General features: G+C 31.2%; 1 protein-coding gene across 2 annotated transcripts in view; it reads right to left on the bottom strand.

The window, feature by feature from the left end:
• The window catches only part of LOC139514365 (E3 ubiquitin-protein ligase UBR2-like), a 61,347-nt gene that overhangs the window by 21,221 nt on the left and 18,819 nt on the right, over window positions 1–21,307 (bottom strand). For both annotated transcript variants that reach the window (XM_071303486.1, XM_071303485.1), the window contains exons 16-29: window positions 20,858–20,986; window positions 20,395–20,488; window positions 18,574–18,660; window positions 18,106–18,167; window positions 17,301–17,408; window positions 15,752–15,817; window positions 15,318–15,394; window positions 13,962–14,056; window positions 9,911–10,035; window positions 9,530–9,582; window positions 8,215–8,323; window positions 4,782–4,830; window positions 1,444–1,598; window positions 769–862 (exon numbers count right to left, since the gene is read on the bottom strand). In XM_071303486.1, coding sequence (XP_071159587.1) covers window positions 769–862; window positions 1,444–1,598; window positions 4,782–4,830; window positions 8,215–8,323; window positions 9,530–9,582; window positions 9,911–10,035; window positions 13,962–14,056; window positions 15,318–15,394; window positions 15,752–15,817; window positions 17,301–17,408; window positions 18,106–18,167; window positions 18,574–18,660; window positions 20,395–20,488; window positions 20,858–20,986 — 1,303 coding nt within the window. The remainder of the gene's footprint in view (window positions 1–768; window positions 863–1,443; window positions 1,599–4,781; window positions 4,831–8,214; window positions 8,324–9,529; window positions 9,583–9,910; window positions 10,036–13,961; window positions 14,057–15,317; window positions 15,395–15,751; window positions 15,818–17,300; window positions 17,409–18,105; window positions 18,168–18,573; window positions 18,661–20,394; window positions 20,489–20,857; window positions 20,987–21,307) is intronic.

The raw sequence follows: 21,307 nt of genomic DNA, 5'->3' as shown, positions 1-21,307 counted from the left end.
TATACACATACTTTCAATATTTGAGATGCAGAATGTGTTTACCTATCAGATTTCATTTTGTTCCATTAGATTTGTTGAAAATCTGAAGACATCCCATAAATCGTCAAGTTCAGAAGACTTTCTATCAATTATTTGAGTGAAACTCTGGCATTTTTTGGCCCCCTGCACACCTAGATTGACACATTTGAATCGAAATTTCATTGTTACATTGCTTAAACAATTGAAGCACTAAAAATTTTTAAATTAAAAAAATAATAAACCAATGAAACCTAACTGTTTTGCAAAGTTGAGAAATGTATGTGGATAAATTCATTACAATATCAGTATATTATATGTTAAGAATATAGAATTTGAGACTATATATTGAAATATTTTGCATGAAAAATAAGCTGAATTTAGTTACAGATAATTGATAACATGCAAAATAGCATTATTAAGCTATTAAAAGAAAATCTATGTGAAAACTTACAATTGCTGCTCAAATATAAAAGTTTTTGATAATTGGAAATATATTGTATTATAGAGATGAGTTTGACGTCTGTAGAAACATATATTATGAAGATTCAGTGAAAATTTAAGAGTCTCCCTAATAATGAAATATAATTTCATAGCTTGTATTTGTATACCTATTTATATAGACATATTAGTTTGCTATACAGCTGTATCCTTCATAGGAAAATAAAGAAAATTTCAATCTTAAAACTTAAGATATGTTCATTTTATTGGAGAGCAGACCAGATTGGCTAAAGTATTACTTTCAAAGGTTACCTTTCAATGCTCTGGCAAGGAAGTCAAAGTTATGGTTTCCTTCCAGTGTTGCTCTCCTCTGCTCATGCAAGGCAAGTCCTATTAAATGCAAAACCTGTAAAATATTGAAACAAAATTTAAACAGCTCTAAGCACATACTTCATTCAACAATTAACTTATGGCTGTTACATTAACACATATCTTACCCATGAAAGGCACTGTGAAAATAGGATAACTATCTATAGTGGCATCTTTAGAATTTCTCTTACATTTTCACTGCAAAACATAGTCTTTTAACACCTTATCATAGTTGAGATGTCAACATGCCTTCCCTGAGTCCCAAGTGTATTTTATTGGAAAGCCCTTACATGGGTACAATTGAAATATTTTAGTACATGTAGTAAGAATGACTGCAGAAACAAATTATGGTCAAACCTGGCAAATAAACCGTGTGATAAGCATTTCACTATCATAAGCTGGGATTTTTAACCTGTAGACTGTTAAAAAAAAAACAAGCAAGTGTTAATAATCAGTGACCTCACACTATTTTTACATTTATTACCTCAAACATGATTGTCCTAATGTCTGACCAACTTCAGTTAACTTTTTGAAATGTCTATTAAAGATTATTTACAACAGTTGAACCTTAACTTGAATTACAGGTATGATATGTTGACTTTCAAGTAAAATACTTACCCTATCAACCTGAGCTTCTGACCATGACCTTGACCTGACTGCCACCGTTCTTTGTAGAATGAGATGCATAATATGTACCATAATGTCACACTGCAGCAACCCAACAAGAGGCTCAAACATTGGTGTAACCTTTGGTGGTACTGGGGGTGGCAATGCTGTAATACATGAATTATAGTCAATGTACATACATTTACATGTAACTCTCTAACAAGTATATACTACAGTAATCAACCTTTGAGTGCACAAAGAGGGGGCAATGTTAAAAAAATAATATAAAAAAGCACAGCAACTTTTTTTTTTAAAGTGAACATTACAACAATGAAATCAAGTTTCCTTAGAAAGAAAAATCTTGTGAGAAAAATTACTAAGGGTTTCACAGAACCAAGTGTCTCGCCTACTTTTGCTATTAATTATAGACTCAAATATACTGTCTTTTGATTGTATGAAGCTTCTGTCCACATTTGGTAAAAATCCAGGATAGTTTATGAATCTAATAAATGTTTTAAAAACTTTAACTGCAGACTGTATGTAATGTTAACTGGAAGACAAGAGTGCACACGCTGAAATGTCTCGCCTTCTATACTAATCATTGATATTATGTTGATAGTCCTAAGTATAAAGCTAAGCTTTATTACAACTGTCACATAAACTTAACATTAACCAAGATAACTAAACAAAGACCAATGAACCTTGAAAAAGAGGTCCAGGTCAGATGAACCATGCCAGGCAGACAGGTACAGCTAACAATGCTTCTATTCAACATATATAGTTGACACATTACTTATAGTTTAAGAAAAATAGACAAAAACAAAAAAACTTAAACACTGTGCAATGAACCGTGAAAATGAGGTCACGGTTAAATAAAACCTGCTCGACTGACATAAAGATCATAAAATATTTCCATACACCAAATATAGTTGACCTATGGCATATAGCATTAGATAAAAAGACCAAAACTCAAAAACTTAACTTTGACCACTGAACCATGAAAATGAGGTCAAGGTCACATGACATCTGCCCACTAGACATGTACACTTAACAATCATTCCATACAACAAATATAGTAGACCTATTGCATATGGTATGAGAAAAACAGACCAAAACACAAAAATTTAACTATAACCACTGAACCATGAAAATGAGGTCAAGGTCAGATGACACCTGCCAGTTGGACATGTACACCTTACAGTCCTTCCATACACCGAATATACTAGCCCTATTGCTTATAGTATCTGAGATATGGACTTGACCACCAAAACTTAACCTTGTTCACTGATCCATGAAATGAGGTCGAGGTCAAGTGAAAACTGTCTGACAGACATGAGGACCTTGCAAGGTACGCACATATCAAATATAGTTATCCTATTACTTATAATAAGAGAGAATTCAACATTACAAAAAATTTGAACTTTTTTTTCAAGTGGTCACTGAACCATGAAAATGAGGTCAAGGACATTGGACATGTGACTGACGGAAACTTCGTAACCTGAAGCATCTATATACAAAGTATGAAGCATCCAGGTCTTCCACCTTCTAAAATATAAAGCTTTTAAGAAGTGAGCTAACGCCGCCGCCGTAGCCGCCGCCGCCGGATCACTATCCCTATGTCGAGCTTTCTGCAACAAAAGTTGCAGGCTCGACAAAAAACTAAGTCTATTTATAAGTAAAATACAAAACAGGTACAAAATTTTATCAAAGTTTCCTTCTAGATACTAGTTTTTGATCATAAACAAGCTTCTGTGCAAGTTTGGTACAAATCCAGGATAGTTTAAGAAAGTTATTAAAATTTTAAAAACTTTAACCAGAGAATGAATGTAATATTTCCTTGCAGAAAAACTAAGTTCATTTACAAGTAAAATACAGGGAAAAAATGGATTTTTTTTTTTTTTTAATTTTCTTTTAGATACTAACTTTTAATCGTAAACAAGCATCTGTGCAAGTTTGGAAGAAATCCAAGATAGTTTAAGAAAGTTATTACAGTGCTTATCCAGTGACCTTTGGGGTATCACAATAGCAATGGCCAAAACAGTTTACCAAATTGCAGTTAGATTTCTTCTCCAACTAACTGATCAACTGGTAAAATGTTTTAGCAGATTGCTCAAGTGAAATGTTGTTAGTATGAAGTGAGTGCTGTACAATCAAAAGTAATACTTACCATCCAGATCCAGTTAGTTGATATCTTTGTCATTTGTTTCAAACACAAAAATGACTTACTATAGTATGAGTCACTGAATAAGAAGGTCTAATTTTGACATGGAAACTTCTATCATAAATAGATTTTATAAATAAATAGTTCAAACCATTGTTTTGTAGATGTATATTTTATAGCTTTGTCTTCTAAGACAAAGTTATTGTGTAATTATGATTCGTATAATATTTTCTATACAAATTACTGATCTGCTGGCATTAAAGGGAAATAATTTTTATTGAGTTGTTGTACACTAAAAAATTAATCAATATACCTGGCTTCTGATTTTGCCTACAATTTTTTTCAAAATTTTAATCATCTTAAAAATAAATTTCATTGTTTCTTTTCAAAACAGAAGATAAAAGTTTAATAATCATAAAAGTAATGTTACAAACAAATTAAATGAGGAAAGTTGATATAAATTTGTCAGACAAAAATTGTGACAACATTTTGCTGATTTTCAGTAATGTAAATTATTTCCCTTTAATGGTAGCAGATAAGTAATTGCATTAGAAAAAAAAATCCAAATTACAATAATGCACAAACTTGTTGTTGGAAAACAGAGCTATTAATTATAGACTTACAAAACAATGTTTTCAACTATTTATTTATAAAATCTATTTATGATAGAAGTTTCCATGTCAAAATTATACCTTCTTATTCAGTGACTCATATTATAGTAAGTCATTTTTGTGTTTGAAACAAATGACGAAGATATCAACTAACTGGATCTGGATGGTAAGTATTACTTTTGATTGTACAGCACTCACTTCATACTGACAACATTTCACTTGAGCAATCTGCTAAAATATTTTACCAGTTGATCAGTTAGTTGGAGAAGAAATCTAACTGCAATTTGGTAAACTGTTTTGGTCATTGCTATTGTGATACCCCAAAGGTCACTGGATAAGCACTGTAAAATTAACCACAGATTGAAGATTTGTGGACCACGCTGACAACGACAACGATGGAATGTAGGATCGCTATGTCTCACTTTTTCAACAAAAGTCGTAGTCTCGACAAAACCGTTATTGTAAGAATAGTAAAAAGTTTTGTTTTTGTTTCAAATTTTTTTGAAAAAGAATTGAAATTCCTGATTTGTCTACTCAGGTATCTCACTATAATAATATATTTCAGCACAAAAGCTTACCATGATCTTCTTTTGCATCTTTCTTCCTTTTCATTTGAGCTTCTTCAGACTGTAAGAAATAATAATAACCCTGAATATAAATCAGTATACTGTGAAAGTACATTATTTCGTGGGTATCAATTTTTGTGGTTTGAGCAACATTTACATGTTCGTGGGTTTTTAAAATTCACTGATTGTAGTTTTCTGAAAAAAACAAGTGAAACTGTGAGCTACTGCTCGCTGATGATACCCCCGCCACAAGTGGATAATTTTAATAGTGTAAAAACATGCAAGTGTTAGGTAAACAGGAAGTTATTGAGTGATGAATCTGAAAAGGCATCACAAGGTATAGCTGACTTGTATAAACCCTGAAACCAAATTTCAGAAATCTTTGTATTGTAGTTCCTGAGAAAAATGGGACAAAAATTTTCAACTTGGCTATCATGTGTAAAATCATACAAGTGTTCGGTAAAAAGGAATTTGTCGAGTGATGAATCTGAAAACGCATCACACAGTAAAGCAGACTAATATAAACCCTGAAACCAAATTTCAAAAATCATTGTATTGTAATTCCTGAGTAAATGCGACGAAAAATATTCATGGGGCGGACGTACTGACAGAAGGATGGATGGAAGGACAGACAGAGGTAAAACAGTATACCCCCCTTTTTTAAAGCAGGGGTATAATTATATTTAAAAAATTGAAACCATTAGAAACAGACTACAAATTTTCTGGATTAAAGGAAATTGACAATAGTGACCACACTAATTAACACAAAAGAAAGTGATCAACAGATTAAAGACCATAAAGGTGTTACAGTGCTTATCCAGTGACCTTTGGGGTATCGCAATAGCAATGGCCAAAACAGTTTACCAAATTGCAGTTAGATTTCTTCTCCAACTAACTGATCAACTGGTAAAATGTTTTAGCAGATTGCTCAAGTGAAATGTTGTTAGTATGAAGTGAGTGCTGTGAAATCAAAAGTAATACTTACCATCCAGATCCAGTTAGCTGATATCTTTGTCATTTGTTTCAAACAGAAAAATGACTTACTATAGTATGAGTCACTGAATAAGAAGGTCTAATTTTGACATGGAAACTTCTATCATAAATAGATTTTATAAATAAATAGTTCAAACCATTGTTTTGTAGATGTATATTTTATAGCTTTGTCTTCTAAGACAAAGTTATTGTGTAATTATGATTCGTATAATATTTTCTATACAAATTACTGATCTGCTGGCATTAAAGGGAAATAATTTTTATTGAGTTATTGTACACTAAAAAATTAATCAATGATACCTGGCTTCTGATTTTGCCTACAATTTTTTTCAAAATTTTAATCATCTTAAATATAAATTTCATTGTTTTTTTTCAAAACAGAGGATAAAAGTTTAATAATCATAAAAGTAATGTTACAAACAAATTAAATGAGGAAAGTTGATATTTGTCAGACAAAAATTGTGACAACATTTTGCTGATTTTCAGTAATGTAAATTATTTCCCTTTAATGGTAGCAGATAAGTAATTGCTTTAGAAAAAAAAATCCAAATTACAATTATGCACTAACTTGTTGTTGGAAAACGGAGCTATAAATTATAGACTTACAAAACAATGTTTTCAACTATTTATTTATAAAATCTATTTATGATAGAAGTTTCCATGTCAAAATTAGACCTTCTTATTCAGTGACTCATACTATAGTAAGTCATTTTTGTGTTTGAAACTATTGATAAAGATATCAACTAACTGGATCTGGATGGTAAGTATTACTTTTGATTTTACAGCACTCACTTCATACTAACAACATTTCACTTGAGCAATCTGCTAAAATATTTTACCAGTTGATCAGTTAGTTGGAGAAGAAATCTAACTGCAATTTGGTAAACTGTTTGAGCCGTTGCTATTGTGATACCCCAAAGGGTACTGGATAAGCACAGTAATTAGGCATTAAACATGTCACCTAAAGAAAACAGTAACAAAAACAAATGCTATAAACAGATCTTGAATTGTAAAATAATTCTTATCAAAATCAAGCCTAGCATGAAATTATTATTTCCCATGTGTATGAGAACTATGAGAATATAAAATGAACACTTTACCATACTAGCATATCAATACCGGAAATCTGACTTTCATCGATCAAAAATATTTTTAATAAGAATTAAAAGATCAAAAGTTGTACAGTTAACATTATTAAAGATTAAATGGGTATAATCCTGGCTTTTTATACTGCATGCAGTTGTAGTTCATAGTGCGTTTGCCCTGTGACTACTATTATAGTATTCTCAGATTTGGCGATATTCAATATATTCTCTAGATCATATCAGTAGTCACATCTACATGGGATCTTTCAATATCTTGATTTGGACAATGGTTGTTTTATTTCGTTGGACACTTAAATTTGTGGATAAAGTCATCCATGAAAACCACAAAAATTGTTTCCCCACGAATAAAAGTACTTTCACAGTAATTTAAATGTGAATGTACTTTTCATCATTTGTAGCACTATGCATCAAATTGATACTTTTAAAATTTATATCTTTACAGAAAACTTTAATATAATTCTGTGATCAATTATGGTATCAAGCCTTCCTACAAAAACTAATTGTTCTATAATCTTTCAATATTGATTAAAAATTCAGCACATATACATCATGAGGTTAGATATTTTTAATGAAATGTAAAAAAAAAAAAATGTTTTTGATTGTTGCAAAATTGCACTTTTCGATACATGTAACAAACTTTTAAAGAAAAGTTGTGGTTCTATCATTTTTGTCAATAATCTGAATCAGAATTATGTATGGGTATCAACATTCTAGAGAATTTATTTATTCTCTAGATCATATCAGTAGTCACATCTACATGGGATCTTACCATATCTTGATTTGGACAATGGTTGTTTTATTTCGTTGGACACTTAAATTTGTGGATAAAGTCATCCATGAAAACCACAAAAATTGGTTTCCCCACGAATAAAAGTACTTTCACAGTAATTTAAATGTGAATGTACTTTTCATCATTTGTAGCACTATGCATCAAATTGATACTTTTAAAATTTATATCTTTACAGAAAACTTTAATATAATTCTGTGATCAATTATGGTATCAAGCCTTCCTACAAAAACTAATTGTTCTATAATCTTTCAATATTGATTAAAAATTCAGCACATATACATCATGAGGTTAGATATTTTTAATGAAATGTAAAAAAAAAATGTTTTTGATTGTTGCAAAATTGCACTTTTCGATACATGTAACAAACTTTTAAAGAGAAGTTGTGGTTCTATCATTTTTGTCAATAATCTGAATCAGAATTGTATATGGGTATCAACATTCTAGAGAATTTAGGAGTTTTACATTTGAACCATTCTATTTGATATGCTCCAAATAAAAAAAAACATCACACACAATCAATCAAAATATTTGAACTTGTACAAATTTGATGTCATACCTTAGACTGTTCAGTTCTACTATAATGGAGGAAAAATCTGTCATATTCTTTGTAAAACTCTGGCTTTAACTCAAATATTCCCTTTCCTCCCATTGTAGTACTGGGTTTCCTATAATGTGAATTAAAAGTGCATGTATCAAAATAGTTATAGTTTTTCTGTTTAATTTTTCTATTATAAGTTATTGAATATGATTCTTCTACAACCCCCTAAGGATCCATAGAGGGTCAGTGAAATCCATAGTGGGTGTAGCAGAAGGCTGAATCCTCTATGGTTTTAACTCACCCTCTATGGATCTGTAGGGGGTCAGTAGTGAACTGTATAGCAATTTTATTGCACATGGAACAATTTTATTGGACAAAGGACTGTTCCTGCCAAGTTTTGTTATAGATAAAAATGAAATACAATAACATTAATAGATTACGTCAAACTTGATAGAAGATGTGACGTCATGAACCCAATATGAAATCTAATGAACCCATAATGATCCATAAGGGGTAACCACATGGCGGCTTTAAACCAATCACAATATACTAATTTACCTGAGGTGCAATTATGTGTAAGATGTTCATGTGATATTATTTGTTAATTATTGCTTTTACTGATGATATTGAAAATTTGTTTTACTTAGTTGCTATCAATCATCATTTGCTGATGCTGTGGTAATATGCTAGACATGAATCATACCCCTCTCTCACCCTGACAGCAGGGTCAAAGGTACAGTTATACCATTCTATTTGTGTGATGCTATATCAATACTTGAAGTATTTCACAAAAACAGTAAAGATCGTTTCATACTCAAGTTAAAGTTGAAATATTTCAGACAACAAAGTGTGTAGTTACTAGTTTGGAATTAAAATGACAACTTACTGCACAATACCAATAAGTCCTAACTTTAAATCATTGTTGTGTTCTTTTTGACTTCAAACATTAAATTTTAATTAATTTTACACTTTTGTCCAGAAGAATTAACGGACAGCATCAATGTCTGATAATACTTTATATTCGAGCTTTGCTCTCACCCCATATGGAATTTTCTGACCCCATATATATCGTATTAGGTCACTAACACACCTTGTAACTAATAATATATGTCAGTATGTATATTAATCATTTTAATGTTTTATTTCAGCTGTTTTATTTGATCTGTCTTTATGTAATTGGATTCTTTATATGTTTTATTTGTCTATTTGTATGTAATTGGATAATTTCCATGTTTTATTTTATCTCTCAGAATTCAATACAAATTTTGGAATGGTTTTATGTATTTATCTTATCAATCTGTATGCAATTTATCTATGTTTCATTCAAACTTACTTGAAAACAGCAACATCATTGATGACCTCTTCAATTCCTGTTTCATGGTTACTCTGATAAAAAAAAAAAAAAAAAACTTTATACAAACAAGGGACTTTCAAGTACATTTTTTCTTTCTAAAACATAACCAGAATTGTGTGAAAAAATTCTTACCAATGTGTTTAATAAGGGTGTAATATCTTTTATTTAAACTGCCAACTGTTAACTTTTTGGGTCTATTATCAAGTAGAGTAAATTAATATCACAGAATCTGTAACGATTCTATTCTTCAAACATCAATTGCAGATAGCATTAATCAGGTGTCGTTACTTTTAAAAGATAAAAATACATCAGAATATAATTTCTTTACTGAATATAAGTCTTCAAATGATAACAACTCACATTTACAGGCAATCCTTTGGTAAGTTCACTGTAAGACATAGGTGCTATACAAAGTTGGTGAATTATCTCCCTTTTGGTTATATCCTGTTCATCCATTGTTCCTATTCCAAGCACGTAACGTTCACCTAAACAGAAGAAAAGAAATGTTTATCTTTTGTAAGTATCAAATATTTCAAGTAGGTACCCATTGTTTTATGCATTTCATTGGTTTTAAAAATCAATTATTATCATTTTATGTATTCCTGCACAGTCAGGATCCTACTTCGTCAAAATTATCTCCCCATTACGCCAGTTAGTTTTCACAATCGTAGAAATAGAAGCCATTGTAGGGATGACGCGCTACCATTTTTGCTCTTGGAAACCGATAAATTTATCCATATTGCACCATTACGATCCTTATATGTCAGTTGTATTTTTAAAGACAAATGTATCAACTAGCTAATGAGCATCAGTTAATAATCTTGTCTGCATTGATTCAACTTAAAACTATTGTCTGATCGGTTGTCAGGTGGAATTTTCGAAAATTCATAAACATTTAAAAAAATTCTAAATAAATATTTCGTGGAAGGGCAGACTAGATTTTTTTAGTGTATGAAGACTATAAACTCTAGTTATCATACACAAAAAATTGGAATTTTTCGAAGATATGCATTTTCATCATCCAACTTGAAAGACTGTCGTCAAGTACTTTCAGTAAAAAAATAGCTATTCGAACACACCTTCTCTGTTTTTGTGACTCATTAGATAGGTATTTCACTTGACCTATATAATTCATCTTTTAGTACTGTGATTTTTTTGTGTTATAACGTCAACCTGTAGCTTTAATGTATAAAATGGGACCAAAAGTTAAGAATCTACATACACAGTCATGACAGTTAGATTCGGCATATCAAAGAACCCCAATTATTCAATTTTGATGAAATCAAACAAAGTTTAATTTTGGACCCTTTGGGCCCCTTATTCTGTTGGGACCAAAACTCCCAAAATCAATACCAACCTTCCTTTTATGGTCATAAACCTTGTGTTTAAATTTCATAGATTTCCATTTACTTATACTAACGTTATGGTGCGAAAACCAAGAAAAATGCTTATTTGGGTCCCTTTTTGGCCCCTAATTCCTAAACTGTTGGGACCTAAACTCCCAAAATCAATACCAACCTTCCTTTTGTAGTCATTAACTTTGTGTTTAAATTTCATTGATTTCTATTTACTTAAACTAAAGTTATTGTGCGAAAACCAAGAATAATGCTTATTTGGGCCCTTTTTTGGCCCCTAATTCCTAAACTGTTGAAACCAAAACTCCCAAAATCAATCCCAACAGTTCTTTTGTGATCATAAACCTTGTGTCAAAATTTCATAGATTTCTATTAACTTAAACTAAAGTTATAGTGCGAAAACACAAAAAATGCTTATTTGGGCCCTTTTTGGCCCCTAATTCCTAAAATGTTGGGACCAAAACTCCCAAAATTAATACCAACCTTCCTTTTGTGGTCATAAACCTTGTGTTAAAATTTCATAGATTTCCATTCACTTTTACTAAAGTTAGAGTGCGAAAACTAAAAGTATTCGGACGACGACGGAGACGACGACGCAGACGACGACGACGCAGACGACGACGCCAACGTGATAGCAATATACGACGAAAAAATTTTCAAATTTTGCGGTCGTATAAAAATGATAGAATTTGAAGCGAGACGATGTATGAAATATTCTTGCTTTGTACGATATCAAGACAAAATACTCAACTCAAACACGCCCTAACATAAAACGGTGCACTCGATTTTCTCTTTTCGATACAATTGTTACCCATTTTTGGAAATTTTTCTTCAGTCACATAATGGAAGGGCAGACACGAAAATTACTGAAGTAATAGATTGATATGGTTTCTGTCCGTGGTAATTTTTTCAAAAAAAATCGGAGGTTATGCATTTTTGTCATCCAACTTCAGGGTTTCCCCTGGGTCAATTATTTTTTTCGCCACCTCTTTCGCCAAAACAATATATTTTTCGCCACTTTATTATTTTTTTCGCCAAGTAACATAACTATATTTTTCGTTTAAAATTTACTTTTTTTCTAACCCCCTCCCTTAAATAAGATGATTTTGCCCCATTGTGTCTATGATTATGCTCTCAAACTTATTTTAGAGTTAACATTTTAATGAATGAACACTAAACATTTACTTTAAAACAACAGATTTTTTTTTAACTTAAAAGGGAAAAATATTCTTTGTATTTTAAACAACTTTTCTAAATGATTTGGCCACTATACTTTTAATAATAAAGAAGATTTAAGTCCTGGAATATAACAAAATTAATGGACATGTTTTGATTATATAATACCAGTATAGTTCGTAGGGAAAGTTTCTTAAAAAGAAAAATACTGATGTTCCCTTTTGTACTAAGAAGTGGTTTTTACAACAAAACAAAAGCTTTTATCACATGAAATTGATCCCTCCTGTCATGTGTAGTCATTACATTGAAGGGCTACTACCATTCGAGGGCTTGTTCCCAACCTTTTGGATGGATTTCTTCATAACGACAGTTTTCTTTTCTTGACCATCGTAAATAAAAAAGTTGTGACGTAAAACTATGTTTGAAACAAGTGTGTCACTCAAACGACTTTAAACTAGTTTCACTAATCAATTACCGATATTAAAGTCAAAGGATAATTAAAGTTTTAAATCGGAGATTTTTCTTGCTTTTGAACATTTTTCGTCACAACAACAGCTTTCTTCTAAACTATCTTTAAAAGGAGAGGAGACGTCAAAAGTTTGCTTCAAACACGTGCGTCGCAAAGTGGTAAATCAAGTCCGTATGTGACATTTAGCGAAAGCCATTTAACCATATCATTTTTCAATCAACACCTTTATTAATTAGTCCTTTGTTGTCGAAAGCTATAAAATGCAATCAGCTGATTATTGATTTTCTGTCCAAGCCTAAATGAGGTCAAGAGGAATTCCGAGTATTGTCTGATCGGGTAAAGTCCGAGAAACTCGAAAAAAGTAAATAAACAAGATGGAGGAAAATAAATCGTTCTATATATTTCTTTCGCCAAATTCTTTCGCAAATGACGAATTTTTATCGCCACAATTATTATTTTTTCGCAAATTGCGAAAATGGCGACTGCCAGCGGAAACCCTGAACTTGAAAGATACCCATGTCGTCGACTTGATATCTAATTGTTCTGCTTAACTACGAACTAAATAAATTGAAAACTTATGCAAATGGTGTTTTTAAAATAAAACACCTCGTAATTGAGAAGAAAATTGCAATTTTGTTTGTTTCTATTAACTTTTAAAAATTTTGTCACTATAGTAAACAATACAGTAAACATTTATCGCCTTCTCTAACAAAGAGCTTCGAATCTTTTGTTCTATTTCAACCTGGTTTTCGACTGTGCAACAACATTAAACTAGCTGTCTGTTTTTTTTAAACATCTCATTTACAACACATGGAAATAATCATTTTCTAATAGGACATGATCATTGCTATCCTTGTAAAAAAAAAAATAGAGAATGTGTCTATGGGCTACAGATGCCCACACTTGTAAATATTCATGAGTCAACTTCCACATACAGATGAAGGATTCATGTAGTTAAGACCATTTTGTGATTATAAGCATCATGTATAACTTTCATAACAATTGGGCAAGTAGAAAGGAAATGAAAAATTCAGCATTTTTTATGTTTATAGAATATGATCTGTGTTCTGTGGTATAAATACACCTTGTATATAAGTTTTATAAAGTTTGGCTGAGACAAACTGAAGTTAGAGAATGGAAAGGAAAAATATAGCAATTTCTATGTATATCAAGGGACATAACTCATGAACGGTAACAGTGACACAACCCAATTTTGAACTTGATCTGTGTTTTGTTGTAATAAGCATTGTCCATAAGTTATATAACATTTGGTTGAAGCAAACTAAAAATAAAGAACAGACACCAATTTTGGTGTTAGACAGGACAAACAGACAGACAAGGGTTACACTAAATGCCACCTCTGCTTTGACAGGAGCATAAAAAGTCCTTTAACAGTGTACTTCTAACTTACTTATTATTGTTATGAGTAAAGTAAGGAATTCTTCAGCTAAAGTGACAGTCTGTCTAACCATGTCCTCCTGCCCTGAGGGTGTGTCATAATCTTTTCTGAAAGTATACATTTCTGATTAACTCTTGAAGTTTTACTTTTAATGTTTCTTTGTACATTGTATAAACCAATCTTTATTTTATAAGTAAAACATGGCATGCTGTATCACACACATGGCATTTCTAACTGAATCTGTTTTATATATTTTAAATAAAAGTTAATTTTCTAAAAAAAAAATAAACTAAAGTACTGATATTTCTCAAACATAATGTTAACCAGGTGCTCCGCAGGGCGCAGCTTTATACGACCGCAGAGGTTGAACCCTGAACAGTTGGGGCAAGTATGGACACAACATTTAAGTTTGATACATCTCTGAATTTGGATTGTGATTAAATAGTTGACACAACATAGGTGTCTGACACAGAATGAATGTGGTCTAAGAACTTAAACTTAAAAATTTAAAAACTTTAAATTGGACATTTACCTATTATGGTCCAATATCCAAAATCTAAATACATGGTAAGATTCAGCATATCATAGAACTCGTTAGATTTGGCATATCAAAGAACCCCAATAATTCATTTTTTTATGAAATCAAACAAAGTTTAATTTTGGACCCTTTTGGCCCCTAATTCTTAACTGTTTGGACCAAAACTCCCAAAATCAATCCCAACCTTCCTTTTGTGGTCATAAACCTTGTCTTAAAATTTCATAGATTTCTTTTTTACTTACACTAAAGTTATTGTGCAAAAACCAAGAAAAATGCTTATTTGGGCCCTTTTTGTACCCTTATTCCTAAACTGTTGGGACCAAAACTCCCAAAATCTATCCCAACCTTCCTTTTATAGTCATAAACCTTGTGTTTAAATTTCATAGATTTCTATTTACTTAAACTAAATTTATAGTGCGAAAAACCAAATGTCTTCGGACTACGACAATGACGACGACGACGACGCCAATGTCATACCAATATACGACCAAAATTTTTTCAACTTTTGGGGTCGTATAAAAATGCTCATTTTGGGCCCCTTTTTGCCCCTAATTCCTAAACTATTGGGACCATAACCTCCAAAATCAATCCCAACCTTCCTTTAGGGGTATTGAACCTTCTGGTAAAAATTTATAGAGCTCCATTGACTAAATCCAAAGTTATTGTCCGGAAACAAAATATGTCTTTGGACGACGACGACATGATACCATTATAAGACGCAAAATTTTGTTGACGGTCGTATAAAAATGAAAAAAAAGTAATTTTAACATTCCTCAAACTATAAAATACAATATGTTGAAATCTTTTGATTCACAATATGTTGTACTTACCGAACCCAAGACAGAAGATTATATTTATTCAAAAGGTGTATAAGAAATTCATTGTTGTCCATAATACTGGCTCCAATCTATAAACAAAATAATGTCATAACTTTAAGATATGCTTTCCTTTATTAGGTTTACATTAAACTATTGACATAGTTTCATAACATTTGGTTGAGGCAACCTAAAGTTAGAAAACAGAAACGAAATAATTCAGCATTTTTTAAAATTTATGAATAGCTCATGAACAGTAAAAGTGGTGCCACCCAATTTCAAACTTGATCTGTGTTTTGTGGAAATGATCATTGTGTATAAATTTTTATAACATTTAGTTGAGGGAAACTATAGTAAATGTGCTGTAAATGAGCTTATTTTTTTTTATTTAGTCTATATCATTCAAACTTGTGACTATTTTGTAAGCATAAATGATGTAAAATACATACCTGTAACATATTTATATCTTTATCGAACATCTCTCTTCTACATTTAACATTGTGGTAGAAAAAAATCTGTAAGCAATAATAAATACAAGATGATGATATAATAAAGGATTTCCATTCTAATAAAGGTTTTTTTCAACAGAAAAATTAATTGAAAAAATAAAATATTCAACAAATGGATTAAACACTACATAAACTGGAAAATATGTGTATAGTGTTTAAGTTATCAGTAGTGTTTGATGAAAAGTTGAGTCAGAGGAGTGAAAATGTAAGATTTAGTTATATAAGGCACGTTATCTTCATGATGATATAGACCTGTCCCATGGTAAAGAAAGTATCAGAGATATCAATTTCATTCTTTTTGCAAGTTAATGCCTCTTTTAGGTTCTGTATCCAAATGAATGAACTCTGATACAGGAAACCTGGTCATCTTCTTTCTCTTTAGTTACTTAAAGTCATTTGAAACAATTATACATATGATTTAAAGAACTAAATGGATAGTTTTCATTATAAATCTTGTGTGCATATACTTTATCTTAAGAAAATTCTTTAATATGTCCACATTTAGAAGAATTTTACCTTATTTTAATTGCTTGCTTCCAGACATATTTTCCGTATATGCAAGTGACCTTAACATGACCCTTCTCGTAAAAATCTGGTGATCGCAATACACGTTGATCTGTCATTTAAATAAACAATTATTTGATTGTATATGTTATACACCTGCTCAATATCCATGTTTTTTGTTGATTGTTTTCAATCGATAAACTTCGGCTTCAAAACACGGCATTTAATGAGCTGCCATATTTGTTAAATCATAACAGACAGAGAGAAAAAAAATTGACGATTATACAATACATTTGCGTAAAAAATGATAAAATCATGCACAGAAGACAAGGTTCATGATATATACATGCATTGGTTCAAGAATTTGATAAACATTATTTTTCACCAGTCACTCGTTTCATATGACTTTAACTGTGCTTTCTGTGTGGAAATATGAATTATGAATAATGACATACTATGAATTTATAAAACAGCTGATCCAAACTGTTTTCAAAATAAAATCTTAATGGAAAAAAAAAGCAAAACAATCTCAAAGTAATGGACATTTTACAGTTTTTGAGAGAACAACTTTTCCCTATCAACTGTTAAATTGGCTATTTGTAGTTTTTTTACATTTAGAATACAAATAAAGAGGATGATATGTAATATAAACAAGGATTTTATTCTGGATCAAAGTGGGAACCAATATAATGTCTCTATTATGTCCCAGAATAAACGATGCAAGTTTAAAATTAACATACAATTAACAACATTGGAAAAGTGTCTTAAGCAATATGTCAGGCTTAAAATCTACATAGTCTAAGCAAGGTGTGATTAAAATTCAAGTTTAAAGCCACTATGCACAAAAGCTATATTTCAAAAATAATTCACTATGTACTGTAGTTTTGTCAGGGGGAAAAATAGACTTAAATTTCCAATTCTTTAAGAAAATGTGGAAAATTAAATTGGCAGATCTATAATCCAATTAAAAATACTCATGTCTCACCTGATTTAGTAGGGAGTAACCATTCCTTCTCCACATTCCAGCTTGTGTTTGTGCTACCATCACTTGTACTCGTAAAGGAGGCTCTATAATTTCTGCCATATCTAAATGCTGAAATACATTTGAAAAATTTCTATCAAAATACATTCAACAAAATAAAAGTAAAATAGGTGAAAGTCTTGTATGGCTAGATTACAATATTTGTGACTTAATTTTGCTGAAAAAAGAATATATCCACAAGTATGGAAAATGAGATAAATTCCTTAAAACAATTCCATAATAGCAGGTATTCAACTTCAACATATGTGCAATCTTCCTGTGAAGTTTCAGAGATCAGGGTTGAAAACTGTAGAAGCTGATTACTCAAAGTAGACATCCAATTTTCCTTTCCTACCCGCCAATACCCCAAATAAACCATACTATAGCAGGTTTTAGAATTCTCTTACCCTGCTAGAAATATATGTTCCTTTCCTACCCGCCAATACCCCAAATAAACCATACTATAAGCAGGTTTTGGAATTCTCTTACCCTGCTAGAAATATATGTTCCTTTCCTACCCGCCAATACCCCAAATAAACCATACTATAGCAGGTTTTAGAATTCTCTTACCCTGCTAGAAATATATAACATATGCACTATTCTCATTGATTAAACTTTACATGGTAATAACACAGAATGTTTTTAAAAGTGAACAATACATACTGCAGCAGCTGAAACTCTGAAAGTCTCTTTATGTAATACTTTACTTGAATGTTACAATGCAAGTATCTTATACAACTTTACAAGACAATTTATGTTTTACTCTTACCTCAATGTTAACTTCAGGACTGTTCCATGCAATTCCAAGCTTTCCAAAATGTAAAAATAGACCTAAAATAAAAAAAGACACATGCAAACCTTAAGTATGTTTGTTTATTCAGTAATAGTTTTGTCTTCAGGTGTTTTTGTTTTCTCTTGATGTGAACACATACAATAAATTTTCATAATTTAATTTGGTTGAATATATAGTGAATTTCTGAACAGAAAATAATATGTGTTTATCTTGTGAAAAAATGAAAATGATCCACAAAAAAAATATAACCAAATAAACAAATAAACTTGTGACAATTCTGCTTCTATTGGTACCAATTTGCCTAAAATCAAACCAAAAATGACCCAAAATATTTTTTTTGAAAAAATGTAGTTTTAAATACAATATATAGCGAAAAATCTCAAGTGACGAATACTTATGGCCACACTCTGTAGCTAAAAAGCACATTTACTCTATTCTATTTACCTGCTAGGATCCTTGATAAAGGCAGATGTATAGATACAGGTTGAGTAGACACATCATACTTCAAACATCTTACTTTATGTCCACACACTGTTATAAATAAAAACAAAATAATAATATACACATCATATTTATAGACTTATTGATAGTCATTGGAACTGAATGTGCAACTTTTTATATGTCTGGTTAAAATCAAGGAACTGTCATATCCTAACAGATGTCAAATTCACCACATGTGACATTTTCATTAAAATTCAGTCATCACTCTCAAAATGTTGAAAAATCTGCAATTTCAATAACACATATGTGTACACAAACATGATGGCAGTCTATATAACTGTGATTATCAACAATTTTCAGTTGTTAACCCTTAATTTTGGCAAAAATTAGCGGAGCAAAACGAAATTTAAACTTGATCTGCAACTCATCATAGTTAGCTCACATACAAAAAATCAGCCCAATATCTCAAGGCATTTAGAAAAAAAGTCCATATAAATGCGATTTTTTTTTTTTATCAAAGTCCAAAGCCAAAAATTACAGCAAAAATTAGCCGAGTGAAACAAAACTTAACTTGATTTGTATCTCATCATGGGTAACTCACATACCTAAAATCAGCCCAATATCTGAAAGTGTTTAGAAACAAAGTCCTTATAACTGTGATTTTCAACAATTTATCGAAGTCCATAGCCCGTAATTTCGGCAAAAATTAGCCAAGCAGAACAAAACTTAAACTTGATCTGTAACTCATCTTGGTTAACTCACATGCCAAAAATCATCCCAATATCTGAAAGCGTTTAGAAAAAAGTCTGTATAACTGTGCTTTTCAACAATTCATTAAAGTCCGAAGCCTGTAATTTCAGTAAAAATTAGTGGAGCGAACAAAACTTAAACTTGATCTGTAACTCATCATGGTTAACTCACATACCACAAATCTGAAGGATTTAAAAAAAAACTCTGTGTAATGGTTTGTTGCGGAATGACGGAATAATGGAATTATGGACAAGGGTAAAACTATATGGCACAGACATCTTCGTTGCGGGGCCATAAAAATCACAAATTACCAAGTATCTCAATTTAAATTGAACAAATACAATGCCTTCGCATGGCAAACACAAAAAAAGAAAGACAAACTGTAATAAAGTGAACTTAAAAACCATAATAATTTCTAAAAGATAATACGGTATGAGTGCCAATTAGACAACTACCCGCTTAGGTCCAAATAGGCCAAATGTGAGAAACTAAAAGTTTCTGTAAATCTTTCAACAAGGAGCATAACACTTACCATAAAGTCAGCTATAAAAGCTTGTAAAAATTCAGTTGAAAATGGTTCAGCTAAAAAAACTAATATAAAGCACAAAAAAAACCACCTACTATAGAAACAAGAAAAGGCGTACAATCTAAGAGATCTCACAGTTAATAAAAGCTAGTTAAAAACCAATTTCAACAATTTTAAAATATATCATGTTCTTCCACTCTTAAGTATTACAGCGGATTCTACTGAGTTTGTAGCCAAAGGTAATATCTTTGGTTAGCTTCTTGTTAGCTGAACCGTGAAGTCATTGTTAGCTTAGGTAAACTACCCTACTTTAAGAATAGACTAGTCTGACAGAAAACCAGTCAATCTGTCTGTTGGACTATGCTACTTTGAAAGGAGGGTAGTATACCTGACCTAATAATGACTTCACGGTTCAGCTAACAAACAAGCTAACCAAAGATATTACCCTTTGCTACACACTCAATGGAATCCGCTGTAATCAGTACAGATCTAGCAGATTTAATGTATGACTGCTTATGGGTTTTTTTCTAAACATCTGATATAACTACCTGTTTTGTCTTCTCGTTTCACTGTAGCTGGTTTGTCTTTGCATTTCAAAAGGAACTCTAATGTTAGTTTAAAAGCTTCAATCAGAACTTTTCTCTAAAAAGATAAAGAAATTTAAATTTAAAACAAAAACAAAAACATGTATTCACAGTACTAAAGAAACAGAACTTCTCTTTGAACATTTATATATTTAGATTTTTGAGTGTTCCCTCAAATATATATATATATTGTCAATCAATCTTCTGCCTTTTCAGTTGAATTACTTGTCAACATAAAACGTACCAGGAAACTCACAAACTGATTAACAAGTACTTACAGGAAGTCTTCAATTTGTATAATCTGTGTTATTCCAATGGCTACACCGATGCAATGTGGTACTGTTAAAAAATATAAACATAGGTACTCTATTCTGGTGAGGCTTTTTTCAATTTTATTTTTAATCAATACAAAGTGTATCATACTTACATCTGTGCCGCACCATTCCAGAAACTCTGTAATAACATCATCCTGTTTTAGTTGTAAGTTAAATGCACCTTCCCACTCAGGTTCATACTCCAGATGTACACCTAATTGTCTCATTACACCGTCCATACCCTATATAAAAACAGTTAATAAAATGAGTCAATTTCTGAAAGCACAACTATTTGCATTACATTTATAGCAGTAAATAAGCTTCTTATTAAAATTCTTATATAAATATGGTTATAGCATGAAAATTGATGAATATTGTACAAAGTTTGTTTTGATATTGAAAGAGCTAGTGAGTGCAATACATATTTTCTATGCAGGATAATAGTCATCAATGTTCATGCAAACACCACTGTTTAAAAAAATATGATGTCACATTTTAAAGCTTAATTTGCATTTGCACTATTAACCAGATGCTCCGCAGGGCGTAGCTTTATACGACCGCAG

This window comes from Mytilus edulis, chromosome 3 (assembly GCF_963676685.1).
Source record: "Mytilus edulis chromosome 3, xbMytEdul2.2, whole genome shotgun sequence".
Taxonomy (NCBI): Eukaryota; Metazoa; Mollusca; class Bivalvia; order Mytilida; family Mytilidae; genus Mytilus; species Mytilus edulis.
The sequence above is the reverse complement of the archived record's forward strand: the minus strand, read 5'-3'. Positions and strand labels throughout refer to the sequence as shown.